The following is a 24,840-nucleotide window of genomic DNA, read 5'->3' on the forward strand; positions in this document are numbered from 1 at the left end:
CTAAACCTGGACTGTAATGGGGATGAGGCAGTACCTCCCAGCCATTTTAGTCGATAGTTTCACGGATTACCTGAGCAAAATGAGGGTGTGCGTTATCTTGCTGGAGAATCACACCTCTCCTCTGAGATCCACGTCGTCTCTCTCTCATGGATGGCTTCACTGTAGACTTCTCTTCGAGGTAATCACAAAATCTGGACCTTCAGCATCCCAAAATACCGTCAACAGGCCTTTTCCTGCTCGTGCTTGAGTTACGAATATTTTCTTCGCAGGTAAGTTGGTGTGCTTCTACTCCATGCTTTGTCTTTTTGATTCGGGCTCATAGTAGTAAACCCAGGTTTCATCACAAGTTAAAACTTTGTTGAGGAAGAGCTCGCCTCCCGTTTCATAACGTTCCTTTACCTCTGTGCACTCTCAACCTCGTTCCCTTGCCTACCCGAGTCAACTCCGTTGGGACCGATCTTGCGCATGTTTTTCGGTACTTCAGCTTGATACAGATAATATTACGAACTGTACCAGTACTAAATTGAACCTCATCAACTATTATTTCAACAGTCACGCTGCGGTCGATAAGAATAATGTAATCAATTCGACTTTCAAGTGAGGGAGTTCATACTGCAACTCGTCGGCCAGAACGGTGTTCGTCAGTCACTGAGTCGCGTCCATTTTTTAACTGCTCTGTCGCCTTGTAAAAATTTGCACGATTCAAATAACCTTCAGAATAAACTTTAAGCATTCTACTGTATATATTCAGGGGTTTATCGCCTACTGAATGCCGGAAACCCTTAATAACTGACGAACGAATAACGGAAAGTAGTTCAAGTAATCTGGACGTTTTAAGCGGACTCTCCATCTAGAAATGTATTTTTGATGTTATGAAAAAACAATGTTGATACGTCAGCTGGTCTGGGCTCATCCTAGTGATGGGAAGTTATAGCCATAAAAGTACCAAACTTGCCCTGCTAACAGTTGTTTTCCCAGACCAATTTGCTTCTTTGATTATTGAATCGTCCTCATACATATATTTTAGCTCTCTATTTCAGAAATTTGAGTCATACTACAACATTAGATTACATTATGGTCAGACACAGATTCCGAAATTAGATACTGGATTGTAAGGCGTATCCAGGAGCAGATATAGACTCAGATCACAATATAGTAGTGATGAAGAGTAGGCTGAAGTTCAAGACATTAGTCAGGAAGAATCAATACGCTAAGAAGTGGGATACGGAAGCTCTAAGGAATGACGAGATACGTTTGAAGTTCTCTAACGCTATAGATACAGCAATAAGGAATAGCACAGTAGGCAGCACAGTTGAAGAGGAATGGACATCTCTAAAAAGGGCCATCACAGAAGTTGGGAAGGAAAACATAGGTACAAAGAAGGTAGCTGCGAAGAAACCATGGGTAACAGAAGAAATACTTCAATTGATTGATGAAAGGAGGAAGTACAAACATGTTCCGGGAAAATCAGGAATACAGAAATACAAGTCGCTGAGGAATGAAATAAATAGGAAGTGCTGAGAAGTTAAGACGAAATGGCTCCAGGAAAAATGTGAAGACATCGAAAAAGATATGATTGTTGGAAAGACAGACTCAGCATACAGGAAAGTCAAAACCACCTTTGGTGACTTTGAAAGCAACGATGGTAACATTATAAGTGCAACGGGAATTCCAATGTTAAATGCAGAGGAGAGAGCAGATAGGTGGAAAGAATACATTGAAAGCCTCTATGAGGGTGAAGATTTGTCTGATGTGATAGAAGAAGAAACATGAGTCGATTTTGAAGAGGTAGGGGATCCAGTATTAGAATCGGAATTTAAAAGAGCTTTGGAGGACTTACGGTCAAATAAGGCAGAAGGGATAGATAACATTCCATCAGAATTTCTAAAATCATTAGGGGAAGTGGCAACAAAACGACTATTCACGTTGGTGTGTATAATACATGAGTCTGGCGACATACCATCCGACTTTCGGAAAAGCATCGTCCACACAATTCCGAAGACGGCAAGAGCTGACAAGTGCGAGAATTATCGCACAATCAGCTTAACAGCTCATGCATCGAAGTTGCTTACAAGAATAATATACAGAAGAATGGAAAAGAAAATTGAGAATGCGCTAGGTGACGATCAGTTTGGCTTTAGGAAAAGTAAAGGCACGAGAGAGGCAATTCTGACTTTACGGCTAATAATGGAAGCAAGGCTAAAGAAAAATCAAGACACGTTCATAGCATTTGTCGACTTGGAAAAAGCGTTCGACAATAAAAAATGGTGCGAGCTGTTCGAGATTCTGAAAAAGTAGGGGTAAGCTTTAGGGAGAGACGGGTCATATACAAAATATACAACAACCAAGAGGGAATAATAAGAGTGGACGATCAAGAATGAAGTACTCGTATTAAGAAGGATGTAAGATAAGGCTGTAGCCTTTCGTCCCTACTCTTCAATCTGTACATCGAGGAAACAATGACGGAAATAAAAGAAAGGTTCATAAGTGCAATTAAAATACAAGGTGAAAGGATATCAATGATACAATTCGCTGATGACAGTACTAGCCTGAGTGAAAGTGAAGAAGAATTAAATGATCTGCTGAACGGAATGAACAGTCTAATGAATACACAGTATGGTTTGAGAGTAAATCGGAGAAAGACGAAGGTAATGAGAAGTAGTAGAAATGAGAACAACGAGAAACTTAACATCAGGATTGATGGTCACGAAGTCAATGAAGTCAAGGAATTCTGCTACCTAGGCAGTAAAATAACGAATGACGGACGGAGCAAGGAGGACATCAAAAGCAGATTCGCTATGGCAAAAAAAGGCATTTCTGGCCAAGAGAAGTCTACTAATATCAAATACCAGCCTTAATTTGAGGAAGAAATTTCTGAGGATGTACGTCTGGAGTACAGCATTGTATGGTAGTGAAACATGGACTGTGGGAACACCGGAACAGAAGAGAATCGAAGCATTTGAGATGTGGTGCTATAGACGAATGTTGAAAATTAGGTGGACTGATAAGGTAAGGAATGAGGAGGTTCTACGCAGATTCGGAGAGGAAAGTAATATGTGGAAAACACTGATAAGGATAAGGGACAGGATGATAGGACATCTGCTAAGACATGAGGGAATGACTTCCATGGTACTAGAGGGAGCAGTAGAGGGCAAAAACTGTAGAGGAAGACAGAGATTGTAATACGTCAAGCAGATAATTGAGGACGTAACATGCAAGTGCTACTCTGAGATGAAGAGGTTAGCCCAGGAAAGGAATTCGTGGCGGGCCGCATAAAAAAAAAAAAAAGTCCTCTTAAAATGATACAAAGTAATGGACTACATAAAAGTGGTCATGCACTCCCCGACAAAAAAGTGAAGCTCCCAGAAGAGATATGAAATATTAGAGTAATGTTATGAATGTGCACGTCATCTGCAGGTGTCTAAATGATTAGAGCTGCAATTCTCTGTGACAAGTCTAATGGCCGCTGTATTGTATTTCACTTGCTACTGTTTCTGTCCTAGCAGGCTGCATCATGTCCATGAACGTATAAGATGTTGATTGATCAGTTTGACTGACATGGAGACGCTATGGGCACATGTGGACCAGCATTATTAGTTACTAAGAGAGACGGAAAGGGCCTCAGTGTTGATCTCCATTGGGCAAGCTTATCGTATTGTGCATTGTCCAGACTCATGGAGCGTTGTGCTGGGACAGTGACCCACTGTGGGACTCCAAGGGAATCTAAGCACTGGCGTGCCCATCATGAAACGTTCGTTCGGACATGTCTGATCACCACAATGGACGATTGTCATATTGTGCCCCAAGTACATTGTAACTTCTTCGCATCTGCACCTGCCATCGGAGCAAACGTAATTGACTCTGCGACATTCTGTCACCCCTCATCCTTAGCTGCAGACAATCTGCTGCAAGACTACAGAATTAACGTCCGCTGCATAGGAGGCCATCAGCACGACAACACTAATGGTTGAATCTGGAGTGGTGCTGCGGTGGGGAAACATTTACAGCTGGCTATTGAATGGCATAATGTGGCGTTCAGCAGTTTATCATAGCTCTGTAATAACCTGGAAAACCATTGGTACCGAGTATGGCAGCAACCTGGGCAGAGGTTTGATTATTCCAACGTTTTGTATGCGCATAACGGTGTTATTCATTGTGCTGATGTGTGCAGTGCTATTGCTCATGAATTCGGCCTATGGCTGGTGGTGATTGTGAGTACTCTGGCTGCTCAGTAGTACATCACAGACATTCTGTCCCCTCCTGTGTTACGTTTCACATGTCACGTGTAACATGGTGCCACTTTTATACTAAACATTGTTCACCCATACATGTGTCTCTACGAAATGTCTGCGAGATGTGAGGCACTCCAGTGGTCAGCAAGGTCTCCAGATGTATGGAACCATTTCGAATGTGAACCTCATCCTATTCCCACTATCCTGGGGGTTTGGGCCAGATGAGAGGATACAGTGGCTAAATAACACCTTCGCCAACTGAGTCAGTGCATGGATTCAGGCGACACCAGACAGATAAGTGGACTCAAGCTGTACAAGTTCTTTGTACATTTACTTTGGTGTTGCAGTATGTGAAATGAAGTAATGGACCCTCTCAATGTATGAGAACTTCTTTTGCATTTGCCTCCACATCTGTGTGATTCACTGCCTCAGAAGGAAAACTGCAGTACACTACTACTAAAATATTTGTTCAAGTTCCTGCAGAACAACTACTCACAAAATGAGTGGGTTCATGCCCTCCAGTAGATGTATGGAACCATTTCGAATGTGAACCTCATCCTATTGGCACTATCCTGGGGGTTTGGGCCAGATGAGAGGATACAATGGCTAAGTAACACCTTCGCCATCTGAGTCAGTGCATGGATTCAGGCGACACCAGACAGATAAGTGGACTCATACTACTCACAAAATGAGTGGGTTCATGCCCTCCAGCATATATCAACGATACTACAAGAAAGCTGCTCAACATGTACCCATTTTAAGCCTTTTTCACCATCATTACAATATCCTACAAGGTTAACAGTTTGTGTAGTATCTCATGTACAATGAACACTACATATTTGTATGAATATATGTGAATGACCTATATCGTATCATCAGACTGGTGCTGAAAATTCATGGTGGAGGATGAAGTGGTTCAGTAGCTTTCTCTTTCTTGTAGTATGCATAAGGGCATCCTGTATATGGATCTTCAGGATTGATGACAGTATTAATTTTGTGTGGAGTGAGTGTTCACAGAGGTTTGTCACAGTTTTGGAAGTGTCTTACCGCAGTGTAATTTAACTATCCTTTCTCCCTTTTTTATTTCCCAGATAACTAAAACTCTTTACAATAATTTGTGGATGCATGACATTGATTATAGTAACACAACCATTAACTAGAGAGCTCTGTGCATTCTTTTCTAAAGAATTTCTAAAAAATTGCTAGCATCAGACATTTCTCGAAATGTAAGCACCAATATCAAATAGGAAATTAGTTTTATGAATTTTTATGAGTCACTTTCAAGATTCACCAAATAATGTGTTGAGACGGGAGTGCAGCACAGTTTTGGCACTGTGGATTGTTTTTTTTTTTTTTTTTTTTTTTTTCCTCTCTTGAAGTTCTTGATAGGTGTTCATAAGAGCACACAGCAGGTGCATACACACCTGATTGCAGCTGTAGTTATTGACTACAAAGGAAAGTGAACAGTGAGTGATGATGAGTGTTGCGCTTCTGATGTGAGACATTGTACAAAAAGAATACAGTCACACATGTTGTTATATTATATTTGCTGTTAATTACTTAGTAAAAGGGAAAACAATAAGCTGGAATCTAATGTGGCTCACAGTAAAGAACAATATGGATGCTAGAGATATACACATTAATACAAAGTGGCTTAAAGAGCTTGAAATACAGATGTATGATGCGCTGAAGCTGGTCAGGGAACTGACAGAGGTAAAGTGTAGCAATATTTGTTATTTAAGACTTCGTCATCTTCAGTGTTCAATATGAGGATCTGACAACAGCAAATCTCAGTCTTCCCATCTTACTGCCCTCTTCTCCATTTCTGTGTTGCAGTTTCAGGCGACATCTTCTGTAGTTTCATCCATGTACCTTAGCTGTAGTCTTCCTCTGGTCCTTATTTCTGCCTGTTACGGGTTTAGAAACCTCTCATGTCTCAGTAGATAGCCAAGTGAACTCCATTTCACAACACTACTAACACAGAAAACCAGGGCTACCCAGGTTTTGTTTAAAGCTGTGCATATCGTGTATACTAAGCAGTGCCTGCACTATTTCTTGTACAATGACATAATTTCAGTGGAACATGTGTATACTGTGTGTGCAGTGTGTTGCGAATGGAGTTAGTAGTAACGAAGTACTAAATTCATGCATGGTGGGGCAGTTTTTCACGTATCTCATTGTTTCTGATGTCATGTCTCATAAATTGTGTGGTATACTGATGTAATATTTTATTTACTTTCAGTGGTATATGTGAGTAGCAAGGCAACAAGGAGATCAGTCAAAGGAGAACAACAGGTTAATAACCTGTCAATCAAAGCAGAACAATAGGTTTGTCCCTGAGTGCATACCTGTCCCTGATTTAGGTAACCCGCAATGTGGAGCGAGATCCTTGTTGCCCTACTACTTACGTGCTTTCTGTCTGTGAGGTGTGTCACCAATACAGTGATCAGTAAAGAAGCAACAAACTGTAATGTCAAACATCATGTAACATATTTCCTGCTTTACAGATATGTTAGGTACGCTTTACACACTTTTCCCACTTTATTGTTGATTTATATTCAGTCGCTGTATCAGTTTAACTAGCCAGACTCCACTGTCGGTTTCTATCGACTCACTGCAGAACTTCTGCCGTTCCTCCCTTCGTCACTCATAAGAAACTGACAGGTGTTGCTTTATGTGTAGCCCCACCAGTGCCGAATTTCAGATCATACCAAAGCGCCTTCGAATGGTCAACAATGTTTCATAACATTCCGTAACATTCGAGAGTGTTATGTAATGTTCCACAATGATCTGACAGGTTCCAGGATGTTCCCGAGCATTCTGAAATCTTCCAAAGTCTACCATACTATTCCTGAAGATTCCAGAACATCTCTGATCGTTGTGGAACATTCTGGAATGTTGTGGAAACGTCTCGAATACTCTCGAATGTTCTGTAACGCTCTCGAATACTCTAGAATGTTCTGGAATGTTCTAGAAATTTCTATATGGCGAAATGTCCCAGCCATTAGGTCTTTAAAAGCTCGCTCTTCAGGTAGTAATGGGAGCCTCCTTCATGGATGGAAGGATAGACGGCTACCACACTATGTAACTCCCCTGATCGCACCGAGATTAGTTTCTGAGTTTCAACGGCACGCACATTGTGCATTTACTTTTATAATACATACTGATTACATAAAACCACTTCCTCCGACATTCTTTTAATGTTACTGTATCAGTCCATTTCATTTTTAGGATACGCCTGCAACAGCCCTGCTCAGACGAATCCGGTCCCTTCCTTTCCACAGTTGCCAGGGTCCTGGTCCAAATGCCACACGATACCACACTCCAAATACAATTTTGCAGAAAACTGTTTCTGATTTGTTGGCCGCTGCGTTTAGAGGTTAAAAAGTTTCCTTTTTGTAAGTGATTGTTTTGTGAACAGTTCTGCTGTTTGATCTTTGTTTCGTGCACCACTAGTGATCGCTTTGCCTAACCAAGTAAACGAGTCGTTGCAATAGCCTTTCACGTACATGTACTCAAACGCAGGTTTGTCATCCATTGTTACAGACTATCACTTTGTTTTATACTAATTTATTATCGTGTAGTAATTTTTACTCATAAGTTTATTGCTTTTATTTAAGATACAGCCGAGATCTAGACGACGTTCAGGTAAAACTTGTGTGTAATAAGCGTATCTGTTCCTTTCTTCTGTATTTCCACATTTATCTCTAACTGTTTGACTACTTTATTAAGTGCCCCCACTTTGTATAGATCAAAAATAACTCTTGGAAGTAAACGTTATGGTTGGATTCCTCTCTAAATACATGGTGAACGTCAATAAAACCGACAAATTGTAAGGACGGATCCCTGACTAGAAAGGAAGGAAAGAAAGTCCTACTGACATATGTCTGGAAATGTATCGTTCCCAAGGTAGGTGGTGCTGACGAATAAAAAAGTCCCTCTGACCACGTGCCGTGTGTTCCTTGTGTGTTGTAGACTGTGTGACTGACGCAGCGTATTGTAATCAGCAGAGTAGACCGGTATCCATATCAGGAACAAGCTGAGACCGTATTTGTGTAAGGGCAAGCAAATGGAAACGATGGAGAAGCATCACAGCTATACTGAAACAAGTACCCTCACAGACACCATCGACAGCATCCACCTTGCACCACATTTAAATCCCTTTCTGGGTGTTTGATTATGGGTCCCTTCAGGCAGCGGAAGTGCAAGGAGGTGGCGGAGTGAGCTTACACCAGATCTGGAGAACCAAGCCCTACAGGATACTGAGACGAACTCCAGGCAAGTGGCCCGCAAACACGAAGTGAGCCGAAGTAAGATTATGTGTATCCCGCATGACAGCGCGTGGATTGCATTCCGTGGAGGCCACTTTGAACTTCTGTTGTGGCGTGAATGTGATGTAGCTCTGTACTGCGTACCAGCAAGATTTGTCGTAGTTTCACGCACACTGTCCACTTCCGAACACGTGTTCATAGGACCCGTTTTCTTTCATTTCAGTCAGGAATCTGTCCTGGTACGAACATTTTATTAATGCTCACCCAGTATATGTCAGCCTAGAGCTTTTACCAATAGCTTTCCCCCTTTGTTATGCATCTTCTGCACATGTTATTAGTTGCTATACTGAATACCTATTTTCTTGAGCAACTCAAAATTTGTTTCCTCGTTTTACATTATGAGATTCTTTCTGTATACCTGCAAAAGATATGTATGTTGTTGAAATCCATTCGATACATTGCACAAATTTTTAAAATGATGTTTGTTCCCTAATTGTTTGGTTTCTCTGGAAACTAAATTGATTTCCTGAGAACGTGGTGTCAGTTGTCCAAAGACAAAGTACGTAATTAATTTGTGATTCGTTTAAAATTAGGCAAAAGCGTTCGATAGTTTTCGCCTGTTAAATCATACCTCTCTTTAGGATGGACATTTTCAGAACTCTCAAAAATCTGTTGGCAGTTTTGCCCGTTCATATGTGTTACAGTACGAGCATTTAAGAGACGTTCCCATTTGCCAAGCTTTTGTAGGTTTGGCGGAAGTGTTGTGAATCCCAGGGCTTTGTCGTTTCTCAGAATTTTTAGTTCTAGTAATTGATATAAATGAAAAGTGGGTTGTAATCTCATTTAAAGGCTCAGCACGAGCAAGTAAAGTGGAAATAATAGACTCGCAGTGAGAATACCTTCAGCAAGAAGAGAAATGTGATTGAAAAGTGATGTCAGTGAGTATTACCTTGTTATCTGTAACATCTGCATTACAGTGGTAGCACGATATCAGTTACAAAACGAAAGCAACTATGCTATTTGAAAGGAAATCGTATTCACTATGACTGGCTCTGACAAGTCATCCTATGCCTGGTTGGGCAATGTCATATAGGACTGCCTCCGATGTGTATAGAATGAGTTGCAGCATAGCAATATCTGTTACATGGACGTAATGTTTTCGGGAAAGGTATTCCACATTTTAGTAGGAGATGATTAGTACCCTATGTGAACCATTCCCTTAACAAAACATTCAGTATTAGCAATTAAAGCAGAATAGTACCGACTCCAGCCATAAAACTTTGTCGTTTTCTTAAGTAACTATTGACTTCAGGAGGATAACTCAATAAAATATTGCAGCAGTTCGATCTGGTGTTTTTAGAATTATGCTAGACCTCTATTCAGGAAGACTTTCTGAGCAAGCAACAGTAGAAAGGAAGTCAGGGCTTTTTGTGTAAACAAATAGGAAATTCCTTAAGTGATATTATTAAAGATTTCCAGCTGTTTATATATAGAATCAATCTCATGCCGCAAGGATATTGCTCTAATTGGATTTTGATGGACAACATCTACCAACTGTTGCTTGCTATACATCTGCCTGTAGCTCATACAAGTGTAGACAGATCTGTGTACGGACGAAGAACTGCCCAGTGACGCCGTTTTCCAGAATCGCCCCCGACGGCGCCAGCTCAGGAGGCTACGGACACTGCGGCCGTGGACCTGGAGCCAGCAACAGAAACCAGGTAGGCACGTGAGAAGGCACTCGCCTGTGTTTCCCAGTTCTAGGCGTGTGTGCTATTCTGAAGCCTGCAGTGTGTGACATTCAGTTTCCTTAGATCCTTCTTTGCTGTAACATACACTATCGCTCATGGCCATTTTCTGATAGCTCATAATGCTTTAAGTGACTTCTCATAATAGGCTTATCGAATCTCGAAATTGAAGTGTGTACATTACCAAATAAGTTAGCTAAGAAAAGTCATATAAGAGCCGAGTTTCTCGTAGCTTTATAAATTGTTTCGACCCTACTTCCTGTCATGATTTCTGTTAAATTACATAAATGCAAAGCGCTCTTATTTTGGTTCTCGCGGGAAGCCTGTGAGGCAAGGTGCACCGGCCGTGGTCACACAAGGCACCATTCCAGAAGTGGAACCAAAGTGCCGCCCAAAACAGAAACAGAGCAGACACAGTAACGTGTACAGTTAGCAGCCAGGGCTCACGAATGTGTAGGCTCTACTCTCTGTGGCCCGTGTAGGGCACTGTAGACCATTTGTATACAGACTAGCGTTTATTGTTGTTTGCTGACTCTGATACCGAGGACAATTAGATGCCTATCAATGCATCTGCTGTGCAGAGAGAAGATGAAGGTGAGGAGCAGGTCTCTCAGCCATAACGAGCGCCAGCAACTCAGCAGCGTTTTGCGTCATGCTGCATGGAGGCCAGTAACGTACTTAAAATATCCTGCCATGCTGTAAACCCTCATGTGCGGAAGTCTTAATGTGGCTGGTAAACTGGGCAGTGAGAATAATCACTATTCCCACATCATAACTACATTTCTGGTGTGTTGCTTATTTCTCTTTCACTCAGTTGGTGCAATTTTGCAATTTCCACGGCAAACTTCAGTTGTATTCTCGTACGAGTATTGGGGATTTAGCTATAGCTTTTTAGTGGCAAGCAGTGTTTGGGAAGGGAGTGAGACAGTTAGCCTATCCCCCACGTTATTCAGTCTGTATATTTAGCAAGCAGTGAAGCAAACAAAAGAAAAACTAGGAGTAGCAAATAAAAATCCATGGATAAGAAGTAAAGTCCTGAGGTTTGTCAGTTACATTGTAATTCAGTCACCGCAGAGGACATGGAAGACAGTTCAACGGAATGGACAGTGTCTTGAAAGGAGGTTATAAGATGAACATTAACAAAAGCTAAACGGTGATAATGGAACGTAGTCGAATTAAATCCGGTCACACTGAAGCAACTCCATAACAATTGCCTGTTGTTTGAGCCTACTGGTAAAAAAAAGTCTAGCAGACCGTTTCTGAACTGCTTCGACATCCTCCTTCAATCTGACCTGGTGTGGATCCCAAAAACTAGTACAGTACTCAACAATGGGTCGCACTAGACTCCTCCTTTACACATGAAACAGACTTTCCTAGAGTAAACCCAAGTCGACCATCTGCCTTCCATACTACACTAGTTACATGCTCATTCGACTTCGTATTCATTTGCAACGTTACCCCTAGACATTTAGTCGACGTAACTGCGTCAAGCAGAACACTGCTAGTACTATATTCGAACATTATTTGTTTGGTTTTCCAACTCATCTTCATTAACTTACATGTTTCTACATTTAGAGCCAGCTGCTATTCATCACACCAACTTTGTCTAATTCATCCTGTCTCCTCCTACAGTCACTCAACGTCGGTGCCTTCCCGCACGCTACAGCATCGTCACCAAACAGCCGCAGACTGCAGCTTACCCTGTCTGCCAGGTCTGTTATGTACATAGAAAATAACAGCGGCCTTATTGCGCTTCTCTGGTACACTCCTAACAATATCACAGCCTCAAGCTCGTCGTCGGGGACAACGTACTGACTTCTGTTACTTAAAATGTCTTCAGGTGACTCACATACCTGGGAACTCATTGTGCGCGCTTGTACTTTCGTTAAAAGTCGGCACTGTGACATCGTGTCAAATGTTTTACGAAAATCTGTTTCTACGGAATCCGCCCATTTCACGTCATCCATTGTTCGGACGATCTTGTCTAAGTGAGGGTAAGCCGAGTTTCACAATAGCGACGCTTTCTAAAACCATGCTGAATTATAGACAGACGCTTCTCCCTCTCAAGGAAATTTACTATATTCCAGCTGAGAACACGTTATGGATTCTTCAACCAACTGATGTTACAGCTAATGGTCTGTAATTTTCAGAGTCCGTTCTTTTACACTTACATGATCAAAAGTATCCAGACACCTTGCTGAAAATCACAAGTTCGGGGCACCCTCCATCGGTAATGCTGGAATTCAATATGGTGTTGTCCCACCCTTAGCCTTGATTACAGTTTCCAATCTCGGAGGTATACGTTCAATCAGGTCCTGGAAGGTTTCCTGAGGAATGGCAGCCCTTTCTTCACGGTGCGCTGCACTGAGGAGAGGTATCGATGTCGGTCGGCGCAGCCTGGCAGCAATTCGGCGTTCCAAATCATGGCAAAGGTGTTCTGTAGGATTCATGTCAGGACTCTGTGCAAGCCAGTCCATTACCGGGATGTTATTGTCGTGTAACCACGCCACCACATGGATCTGACATTCCATGCTCCGATCCATAGAATGCCAATTTTGTTTCTCCTGATAACGATATCCTCCTGAGTAGGTCCCATCCAGAGATCCAAATGTGGGATTACTGGCCTTCGTAACATATTTACACAAGTAGTTGCCATCATCGATCAAGCATACAGCAGAGCTGCATCGGGAAAAATTATGGCTGTAGTTTCCCCTTGCTTTCAGTCATTCACAGTAAAAGGACAGCAACGCCTCTTTGGTTGATATATCGTGGCCAGATCAGCCAGTCGTCCAGACTGTTTCCCTCTGCAATTACTTAAAAGCCTGCTGCCCCTCTTCAGGGACCACATGTTTGTCTGGCCTCTCAACAGATACCCTCTGTCATTGTTGCACCTATGTTACAGCTGTCTGTATGTTACAGCTGTCTGTATCACTGAGGCACCAATTCTCCCCATCAATGGCAAAGTATATGATTCGTGGAAGAGATGAATTACATTATTAGTCCATAACACAAATTTTTACTTTAGCAAACAACCATCCAAGCATATAGACACAATTAATGAAACTTGTATAATATATAATTATGACATGGCCCATAGCTGAGCTCCTATGACACAGTAAATGAGCAAGACAGGTTCCACTGCATTCATACACTCATTAGGGTGGATGTATGAGAAAGCAGGTGTCCACATACAAGCTACTATAACATTTTTTAATCGAACTAAATTTTGCAGATGTCTTTCTGAATTGCCTGTAATCTGGATTTTGTTTTTCAATTTTTTGTGGAATGGGTTGGTCAGAACGTTGCTTTGTAGTTTCAGAGTACATGTCATCGCATTAGGAATATTTTTAAATGATATTTTACTTGTCCATTAGAAAATGTGGTAATTTATTCTTAGTAGTTAGATAAACAAATCTACGTACTATATTTTTAGTGTCATTCTTTGAACTATCAGAATATTTTTAAGTTTACATGATAGAGATGTAGTAATTGTTATTTTGGAAGAATTTAAATTTTTTTGTCAATAATGCACTTTGAAAAATTTTTTGCCATAAGAGCTGTGGTATAACATATATAAAGTCTGTACTAAAGTTCATCTTCTTATCCATAACGGTTTAGCATAAAATGTTCCTTACGCAATGAAAAACCATAATTTCATGAAATTGAGGGTTTAAGTCAGAAACAAATATGTTCATGTTGACCATAATCATATATTTGGATAGTTAAGTCTTTATGTAGCTATTTTCTTCTAGTATGATTCTTCTGGTGTTCCCTTCACTGGTATTTGGACTCTAGCAATACATACATTATCACTCCTCTTCAATATGTTTTTGGAGAAGCAACCTGCATCAGATCCTAGTCTGTCTCTGTGTTACCATCACTGAACACGAAACCAGTATCATATTAGGTAATTTTAACAACAGTAGATGACCAAAATGTCATTGGGGAGCTCTTGTCAATGAGAGTAGGTTTCCAGTGTATGTTCCCGACAGCCTTCACCTTGAGTATCAGGTTACTCTGATAAGGACTTCTGGTGTCAGGTTATACACTCGGGTTTCTCATTGCTCCTACCCTCTCCACACTGAGGAACCACCAGGAATTGATCAAAGGCACCCAGAGGCACCACTTAGCCAACTATGTGAGTTATGTCCGAGATCGTGACATGATCGTAGCCACACTCCTTATACAAATTGACTCGATACTAGGTCACATGACGCAAAATAGGTGTGAAATCTCTCTGTCAGTGTGAGCACAATGGACCAATAAGATTCGAGCTCTCCTCGTCCTCTCCCTTATCATCTTTAATAACTAGCTCAACTGTGTGTAGGCCTCTGTCTCCATTCTATGTCTGACCATCATGGTGGAGTGGTGCAGGTTTGTTATAAACAACAGCCAATCATCTCTTAAAGTTTCCTGTATGTAGCTCAGCTGCAAGAGTCTAGTTTAAAGGGTCTACAAATAATAACGATGGTATAACAAATTAACTGACAGCTTTTAACGAAAACTTTTGTTTCTGTGTCGTACATGCAGTGTATTTTTGGGTTACAATCAATTATTTGTTCTAGTTCATCAACAACATTTTCTTTATAACATATGTTTATGGACACGCACATACTAGCTTTATTTACAAAGTACTATTTTTGATGACTTTTGGCTATCACCTGCATTAATGATAGAACCTGGATACTACATTTTCCATATAATCACTACATTCGATATAACCAGCATTTCTTTCAGTATATTTACATTTCAATGAATCAGCTCTTTCTATGTACAATATATTTTCTGGGTACGATATATTTGATATTTAGTTAATGTTTTCTGGTATGTTTACGCTGTATACAGGAGAAACATGGACAAGCACCAGCTGGTTAAGAAAAACTGGCACACACAAAGCAGCCACTCTTCAGTTGTGAAAGCCTTTGACACTTTATAATGCATACACATAGCACACCTTTGGGTGCCTACATGGCAAGCATACATGCAGGATCCGAGCCCCATAAACTCCACGATCTACAAACGATTCGCCTCGTCTTCAGGAAGATAATCTTCTTGTTTTGTGGTGTTATCTCTAAAGAATTATTGAGCATGTATCCAAAAGTATCAAATTCTTCATGGCTGTACCTATTAGCTTCATATGGATCGCAGACTTTAACCAGTAGGGAGACGCTCTGTATCCATATAAAGTAAGTTGGAACTGGAGAATTTTTGGTTAACAGAGTCTTAGCGAACACGGTACTAGTGAAGTTTTGAGAGGTCCAGAACACATACCGATACAGACAGGCTTCGTGAGGTGCACTGAAATCTTGGACATTTACTCAGTCCTCCACTGAAGATGGTGACCCATTTAAAATTTGGCATGGTGACGTAATCTGGTAGGCTATGAGCTCAACAGCAAACAAAATACATTTCACAGTGTTTTCTAAAATTTTCCAACGCTTTTCCAAATTCCGAATATTTCGTTAATTTGACTTTCTCAAAATCACTTGCCATTGTGTTCCTTCAGCCAGGGACACTGCTTGAAGCAGATTCCTTGGCTGATACTAACAAGCTCCATCGGAACCTGAGACATTGCTGGAACTTTCTATAATGAAAAATAGAAGGATTTTGTCCGCAGCGTTGTCAAAAGCTTCGGGAGGGGGCCATTTCGTGGGACTAGGCTCTTCATACATAGCAAACAGTCATTGCGCTTGTCATGACTACTTGTCGGATATTCCAGCTCTACCCGTAGACCCTACCCATCACCACCATCATCAGCTTCATGGATCTCATGCTTATTGACATATAGTCAGCGCATATTCAGAAAATATCGTTCTTCTGAAACACAACTAGCTCTTTATACTAATGAAATAATAAGTGCTAGCGAGAGGGGATGTCAATTACATTCCATATTTTTAGATTTCCAGAAGGCTTTCGACATGGTTCCTCACATGCGACTTGTAACCAAACTAACAAACCGCGTGCCTACGGAGTATCGCCTCAGTTGTGCGACTGGATTCCTGATTTCCTATCAGAAAGGTCGCAGTTCGTAGTAATAGACGGAAAGTCATCGAGTAAAAGAGAAGACATATCCTGCGTTCCCCAAGGAAGTGTTATACGCCCTCTATTGTTCCTGATCTATATTAACGACATTGGAGATTATCTGAGTAGCCGTCTTAGATTGTTTGCATGTGATGCTGTTATTTACGCTCTTGTTAAGTCATCAGATGATCAAAATGACTTGAAAAATGATTTAGATAAGATATCTGTACGGTGTGAAAAGTGGCAATTGACTGTAAATAAAGAAAAGTGTCAAGTTATTCACCTGAGCACTAAGAAATCAACTAAATTTCGATTAGACGATAAGTCACACAAATCTGGGGGCTGTAAATTCAATTAAATACTTAGGGATTACAATTATAAATAACCTAAATTGGAACGATCACATTGATACTACTGTGGGTAGAGCATACCAAAGACTTCGATTTGTTGGCACAACACTTAGAAGGTGCAAGAGGTCTACCAAAGAGACTGCTTACACTACGCTTGTCCGCCCTATTCTGGAGTATTGCTGTGCGGTGTGGGATCCGCATCAGGTAGCACTGACGGATGACATCGAAAAACTACAAAGAAGGGCAGCTCGTTTTGTATCATCGCGAAATAGGGGAGATAGTGTCACAGACATGATACGTGAATTGGAGTGTCAATCATTAAAACAATGGCGTTTTTCGTTGTGACGGGATCTTCTAATGAAATTTCAAGCACCAGTTTTCTCCTTCGAAAACATCAGGGCTCTCACAGAAAAATTTTTGTTCTCGTTTTTCCCGCGCGCCGTTACAGAGTGAGAGTGGAGCGTTAGAGGGACAACTTGAAGGTGGTTGATTGAACCCTCTTCCAGGCACTTTATTGTGAAAGCAGAGTAATCACGTAGATGTAGATGTAGAAACTGTCGATTTTCTGCTTGGACAGCCACTGGAACCCTTCAAATGGTATACTTCGTCACATGGATTGTTCATATAGATGCTTGAGATCCAGATAAAGATTGTCATTTAAATTACCAAATGGCCTGTACTCCACCTCACTCATTTATAGGTTATTCACCCCTGAGAATACCATATTTTAAGAAGAGCAACATTTCAGTATTGGTCAGCAGAACAATGTTGGCAAACAGCTTCCTTAACATTGCATCCCACGAAAGCCCAGGTGCCATCAAGTAGAAGGGAGTATCCGTACTTTTCAGAACGTCTTGAAGATTTCCATGAGCAGCATTCCGCATCAGCTGCCATATTCGTTTAAATCAGTGACTCCAAACTCCACCCATATATTAACCCTGTACTCCTACTCCACATCCGTTGTGGTAATGCTTGTTAATTCACTAGAGAATGCGGATGAGTTGGCAGTGTGGTTTCATTGATTCTCTCCATTGGTGATATCACGTATCAGTACCACATTATGGGCGTCACAGCAATTGAATTGCAAGTACCTGCCTGACGCCAATACTGATCCTGTGGAATATGGTGGACCCAACCTTCACGGCCACTGAGCTATGTGTTCAGCAGGTGTACTCCGAGCGCTCTCTGCGGCTCCAACATGGGATGGCTAGCGACAGCGGCTCAGCCTGCTAGCACTAGGAGCCTCTTCGTTAGGGATGCCACTCCGATCCCTAATCACTGTTGTTGCTATTGTTTGAGCTGAACGCTGTATCTTATTCCATCACTTGTAATGAGTCTTGGCATGTTTGGGGAAAACACACTTAAGTAGATCTTCTGTTTGCTGTGTTACTTGGTCACTAATCACTTCTGTTCCCGTCCAGCTTTCTTGTGACGTCTGCCTCTGTTGCCCACCTTTCCTTACCACTGTGCATGAAAGCATACAGAACATCATCGAATTCAAGTATTTATGAGGAAAGCCGCCCGTTGTGGCCGAGTAGTTGTAGGCGCTTCAGTCTGGAACCGCATCACCGCTATGGTCGCAGGTTCGAATCCTGCCACGGGTATGAATGTGTGTGATGTCCTTAGGTTAGTTAGGTTTAAGTAGTTCTAAGCTCTAGGGAACTGGTGACCTCAGATGTTAAGTCCCATAGTGCTCAGAGCCATTTGAACCATCTATGCAGAAACCCACTTTTCTTCGTCACAAGGTGAAACTTCTATCATCTGGATCTGTGGCTCTGGTGATATGCTTATCCTCAAAATGCATTGTATCAGTATGTTTCTAAAGAGAGCCATGCACGAAGTAAAGTGAATCCAGGAAGCAAAGCATTATTATTGGCATGATTCTCTTTGAAAATGAGATGTACTTTTCAATAGTGTCAGGAATGACATAGACCTTATCAACGTTGAACGACATATCACCCAAGTACTGAACCAGAAAGTGTTTATCATACCCAATCAAACAGTGTAAAAAGATGGGTATTTGCCATGGCAACTTGTACTTCCAGATGCGTGTGTTGTGAGGTTTTCCGTTGAATTTCCCTGTTAGGTGACAATGGTCACGATGAAGAGATACCTCGTCTCTATCAAACAGCAGCCCACAAATAGAGCAATCAAATCACTTCTCGTACTACGGATCGTTCTGCTCTGAGTTGGTCATGGGGGACGTTGTCACTATAGGCATAATCAGCTTTCCACATAAGTTCTTAGAGCTCAGCGAGCAACCATCTCGAAGGATTTTCCCCAACATAAATTTGAATTTGTTGGGACTACAGTCATACATGCATGCAATGTATTATGCAGCTGCATATAGTACAAGCCATTCTATGAAGATGGTATGGAAGGAAGGGGGATCGCCTTCAGAATGTTTCACAGTAACTATGAGGCACTCGATAACGGTGTACATAACTAAAGAACATGGCTTCTGGTGGTGGTCGTTCTTACATTTTAAGAACTTTTTTGTCTTCGGTAGGTTTTTCCACATGTACCAGTTCATGGATTGAGGAGTCAATGAAGTGTCTTTCAAGATATTCACCCCTGGTGAATGACTTGAGACACCTATGGCAGAAATGTAGTGTACCACAGTGTTTCTACATGTGGGCAGAAACAAGTGTGGCATGTGCTTTATCCAAATTGCACTCAGAGATTACAGACAGGTCTCTGTATCTGGAACATTTACCCGTTAACTTGAAGAAGTGGTGTCGTCCCATTGCTTTAGGGTTCACTTAATTGTTATTCAAGGTCAGCTCATGGTCGTGTTCATTGTCTTGGTTATTACCTCCGAGAGTGCACACATGAGTTGTATAACTGAAATTCTGCATCTCAAATTTAGGAATGTCCTACAGATTTACAGAAAATGCCGAGGACACTTCGAAGGCGGGGGACATTAGATGTTTTGGATGTATTCGAATGATATACATGACTAGGGCAATTTCTATTGCTGACCATAAGGACAATGTAAAGCAATATACATCCTCCTTGGCAGTATTCCAGACATAAAAGCATGCATGTTTAGCACCGACATCTTCTGGAAGAGAATTGTAACTGGACCTCTAATACTCGGATCAAAGCCATGTGAGTAAAAGTCAAGGTGGAGTACGTTTCTGAGTGCCTCACCAGACCCTCTTCCTTGAGAAAAAAGGCCCAACGTAAAACTCTTAATAGAAGTTCTGAACTACTCTGCGACCAACTCACCTCATGATACCATGACAGTTCACCTCCATATTTTGACGACGCTTTTCTCCTCAAAACCATTTCATGGTTCCAGGGAGTGCGTCAGCTTACAGTACAGAACTGCCTGGCACTTAATGGCGGGATACTGTCGACGTATCCAGGGAGCTCCCTTTCCAAAACTACTTCACAAGCATGAAGGAAAATGGCAGGATCTCGGTAGCTAACATTGAGATAGTCAGTCTGAGCAGATGAGACAATTACCGAGATGCACTAGTGGTCACTGAGTGGTGCAGTACTACAGAAGTACTTACTCTCTAATCCTTAACAGCACAGATGTGAGTACTGCAGCTACTAGACACGAGTCGCTATCACGGCGATCTGTGGTGGTGATGCTAGCGAGATGGGCAAGGTCGTTGAGACCACTTTCAAGATATGTCAGACAGGCTGGTATTGAACTGCTGTGCCACAGGCAGGTCTGGACCTTTGGTGGCCAGTGCTGCACCACAGGTGTGACTAGGCCTGGAATGCCTCTGCCTCGTGGTCAGCCATAAGTACATCACCACAGTCATCGGTGGGGCAGGCTGCTGCTGCAATGACCAGCTGCTACTGACGCTGCTGCTCTTGCTGGTGCTGTGGGTACATCATAGGCGGCAGTGGAGCATGCTGGATCATCATGGGTCGACCAGCTGCTGTCCACCACATTACCCCTCCCACATATCACATACAAAGACAGAAGGGGGAACCAATGTTGATTATCATACATAATTTCAAAAAACAGAGTATATATGGGTCTGTCCTGTTTCTACGTACATTCAAAATTAGCAGTGTCTCTCAACTTGCCAGGCTGCATCATGGATGGCGGGAGAACTGCTGGTGGGCACGGCTGCTGCACAGCCAGATGCAGCTGCACCATAGTCAGTGGGCCTGCTACTGCTACATGTGCAACTCTACCGCCTAGCACCTCCTCCATATAATCTGCACAAAGAGGAGGAGAAAAAATATATAGGGTCATGCATAATTTTTATAAAATGAAGATATATGTTGATGTCTATAGTGTTTCTAATAACGTTCAGAGTTAAGTGCCTCTGAATGAGTCAAATTGAGCCAAATGGAATTTATTAGTCGCTACCTCCAACGAAAGCTGGTCAACCTGGACACGTGCATCGAGTGCACGAGCAAACAGAGTAATCAATGCATCGAGTTGTGTTTGTTGATGGAAGAAGAATGAGGACAACTACTTCATATATTCTCTATTTGATGGCCAACATCATGCTCCATGAACAAATGTTGAAGAAAAGCGGCAAGAAATTCACCTGGTATTCATTGATGAGTGCACCTACAAGCAGACAAGGACACATACCATCAGCAGCGCTAGAACGCAATTTTTTGTGTTGGGTGGTAGAAGAACTACTGCTCATATCTGTGGTATTCGACGTATGGTGGTGTCCGCCATGGGGTGGGCTCAGAAGGTATCTCCTGCCAAGTGTTCTCATCAGTAACTAGAATGGTACATTGAGTTGGAGTCAAGCCAGTTATTACGGGACTCAGCTGTGGCACTGGATACATCCCCAGTTCCTTGATCTGACTGAAGATTTCTGCAAAAGACAGAAATAAAAAGAGTGTTGTTAGACATCTGTGCACATGCACATATCGAGAGTGAGAGAGGGGAGAGAAACTCGTAGTCACTTTCAAATCAATCAGAATTTAATCAGAAGCCTTCCTCAGGAGTGCAAAGCTGCCTAACCAGATCCTGAACTGCACTGGCGCTCAATAGAGGCGACAGAATGCTCAGAACTGCAATGGGTGGAGGAGAAGGAAACTTGCCATCTAGTAGGAAGTTATAAAAGAAGGAAACACGCACATACGCAGAGAAGATAGCTGAAATTACTTCTCTATACCTATGTTGAAAGCAGCAACACAGCGCTTAATAATGCTGAAAGGGTCTGGGGTTGAAGAAGAACGGTTGTAACAGCAGTGGGAAAAGAATGGAAGGACAGTAACTGTTGAGAAGCACTAACCAGTTTGCTCAATACATAATGACAGAGAGGAATGGTGGGACACAAGTTGAGAACCACCAGTGAGTAGCTCTCAGGAGATGACACCTGTCAAATAGGTGAGTGCCACCCATTCCAGGAACACATCAATGCCTGGTCGAATCGACTCCTGCATTCATAGGTATGAGTGACTCAGAACTTGTCTGCAGTATCCCATGATCAAGAGAATACTTTATTTTCCCACCACATTGTGGCAGCACTATCAAGCTTGTGTCGTGGGCGTAGCCTCCACGCAGCACTGGTGGTTGTATGTTTCAGTGTCAGTGTACAGTATTACGCACTATGTGAGCTACCAAGCACCTGCAGGTGAATAAAATACTCCAGAGGTTGTAGAAGCAATAGCAGTTGTCACAACCTGGCAACAGCATAGCGGCCACCACTATGTGGAGAGTCTTACGCATGCAAGCAGTTAACATAAGTTAGTACCGACCTGTTCTGAGCCCTGGCCTAGAGCTGGCTACTACCTGAAGAGTACTGCCCACACATTACCAAGATACTCCTGGTGGACACCGTGATCCTGGCAGCCAGTCGCGTGACAGTGCCCTCGCCCACTGGCGCTGGATGCTTACATACAACATAGCTATGTAGCCTAGGAAGAACATACGTTTTCCAGAAGAGGTGTGTACCTCAGTTCATTTATTAGATGATTGGTCACTTACCTTGTACAGAAAGGCTCATGTGGGTCCTTGGATGCAGGCAGCTGCTATTAATCGCTCGACTGGTAGTTTATCGAGAATGCCACCACACCTCCACTGATTTCCTTCTAGCACTCATGGAAAGCTTTATCTGAGGTTTGCACACCCTGTTGTACTGCAGTTTCGAGCATTCACTCAGCTGATTAGTAATTATTAAAACCCAAGACATTTCACTAACGTGCTGTTCCCTCTATCAATATGACAGATTCTACGAGAATCACATTTAACCCGGAACTTTTGTGCCATTCCTCTGTGTAAAAACTTCCTGCAAATTCTTCAGCAGCGCCGTTCTTTAAGGTGTGTGTTCTCGCATTTGTTCCCTGTGCTCTGGACACTGTAAAGGTCTCCATTGAGCAGCTAGGAAAAAAGACTTCTGAGGCACAGTTTTGTGTTTTGAAATAAGCACTAAATCACCTACTGTGACTTTCTGACTGCGTGGATCCACCATCTTAATCAGTTTGTATACTGTATACAGAAGTCCATTGTCACGTGCATCGACAGCTGTCTTCAGTTGGATTATACACTCCGATAATTTGTTGGAGAATGTCTCGACATGTGTGCAAGCCATCCATATATGGTTGTTAATGGTTAATTCCTCCCAAACAGCCCATAAAGGCCCAATAATACCGACTGACCACCGTGTCACCCTCAGACCACAGGTGTCACTGGATATGGATACAGATGGGCATGTGGTCAGCACCCAACTCTCCCAGCCATTATCAGGCTATGAGACCGGAGCAGCTACTTCTCAGTCAAGGGGCTCCACAGTCAAGTAGCTGCTCAGCACATCGGATGGTCACCTATCCAAGAGATAGCCCAACCTTACAGCATGTAACTTGGTTGACCTTATGGGAACTGGAGTTGCCACTGAGGCAGGGCCCTTGGTTCTGCTCATACGTTCTCCAATACTCGGTTTCATGTGGGAGAATGCTGAATAGTGGTTTATCCCTTACCGCTCCATTACTAGCTTGATGTCCTTATTGTAATATTCACCTGTGTGATCCTTCTGCAGTTTGTCTGGACACCAATTCCTACAGTTTTGAAGCAACTGTTCAAACGCCTGCACCATGTTACTCCCTGTCTTTGCCTTCAGAGGAGCTGCCCAGGAAAATGATTGCACGCTGTTCAAGTAAGGAAAACGTCGCCATTTTAAGTATTTAAAACAGTTCTCATTCTCGCCGCTGGCGGTAAAATTCCATCTGCCGTGCGGTGCTGCCATCTCTGGGGCGTATTGACAATGAACGCGGCCTCACTTTAAAACAATGCCCATGTTTCTATCTCTTTCCAGTCCGGAGAAAAAAAATCGGAGGCCTTAGAACTTGAATGCACCTCGTATACTTGCATTATTCACAAGTGTTGGTCAGAGATGTACTTAACAAATTAAATAGAATCCGTGTTGGTATTCCTAACCATCAACTTCGCTTCAGCCTCAGGCTTCACACACTATTGCACGGTAGGAGTCTATCTGCTTATCATAACATCAATGTCTCGTATAACGTTCGATTATCATATCCTCCACTTCGTGTCAATCGTAAATTCATAGCCCAATTTTTTTACATTATGTGTCCGCCTCAATAGCTGAGGTGTCAGCGCGTCAGAATGACATACTAAGGGGCCTGGGTTCGATTCCTGGCTTCGTCGGAGATTTCCTCCGATGAAGGACTGTATATTGTGTTATCTTTATCATCAATACCATCATCTGATCCCCATCGACGATCAAGTCGCCGAAGTGGGGTCAACTAAGAAGACTTACATTATGTGTCCGCCTCAATAGCTGAGGTGTCAGCGCGTCAGAATGACATACTAAGGGGCCTGGGTTCGATTCCTGGCTTCGTCGGAGATTTCCTCCGATGAAGGACTGTATATTGTGTTATCTTTATCATCAATACCATCATCTGATCCCCATCGACGCTCAAGTCGCCGAAGTGGGGTCAACTAAGAAGACTTACACCAAGCGACTGGTCCACAATTGGGAGGCCCAAGCCACACGACATTTCACTACATTAAGTAATGAAACACACACACACACATACACACACACACACACACACACACACTTTCTTCAGTAATTATACCTCACATCCCAGACATTAGCGTCTATCTCCATTGCCAAAATTCACAGATTTCTTTAAGGATTTATTATGTACAACCGTTGTTTCATGTGTCCTTACTGAAATGTGCTTTGATAGCTGTATTGCATAACCTCTTTCTCATTAATTTCTACCATATTGACTCCTTCCTTCTCCAGGAAATCCCTCA

At 42.3% G+C, this 24,840-nt stretch overlaps 1 protein-coding gene across 6 annotated transcripts in view; it reads left to right on the top strand.

Moving 5' to 3' along the window:
- The window catches only part of LOC126294950 (ankyrin repeat domain-containing protein 39-like), a 172,189-nt gene that overhangs the window by 118,360 nt on the left and 28,989 nt on the right, over window positions 1-24,840 (top strand). For all 6 annotated transcript variants that reach the window (XM_049987168.1, XM_049987166.1, XM_049987169.1 and 3 more), the window contains one exon: window positions 10,149-10,224. In XM_049987168.1, the coding sequence (XP_049843125.1) occupies window positions 10,149-10,224 (76 nt within the window). The remainder of the gene's footprint in view (window positions 1-10,148; window positions 10,225-24,840) is intronic.

This window comes from Schistocerca gregaria, chromosome 11 (assembly GCF_023897955.1).
Source record: "Schistocerca gregaria isolate iqSchGreg1 chromosome 11, iqSchGreg1.2, whole genome shotgun sequence".
NCBI classification, from domain to species: Eukaryota; Metazoa; Arthropoda; class Insecta; order Orthoptera; family Acrididae; genus Schistocerca; species Schistocerca gregaria.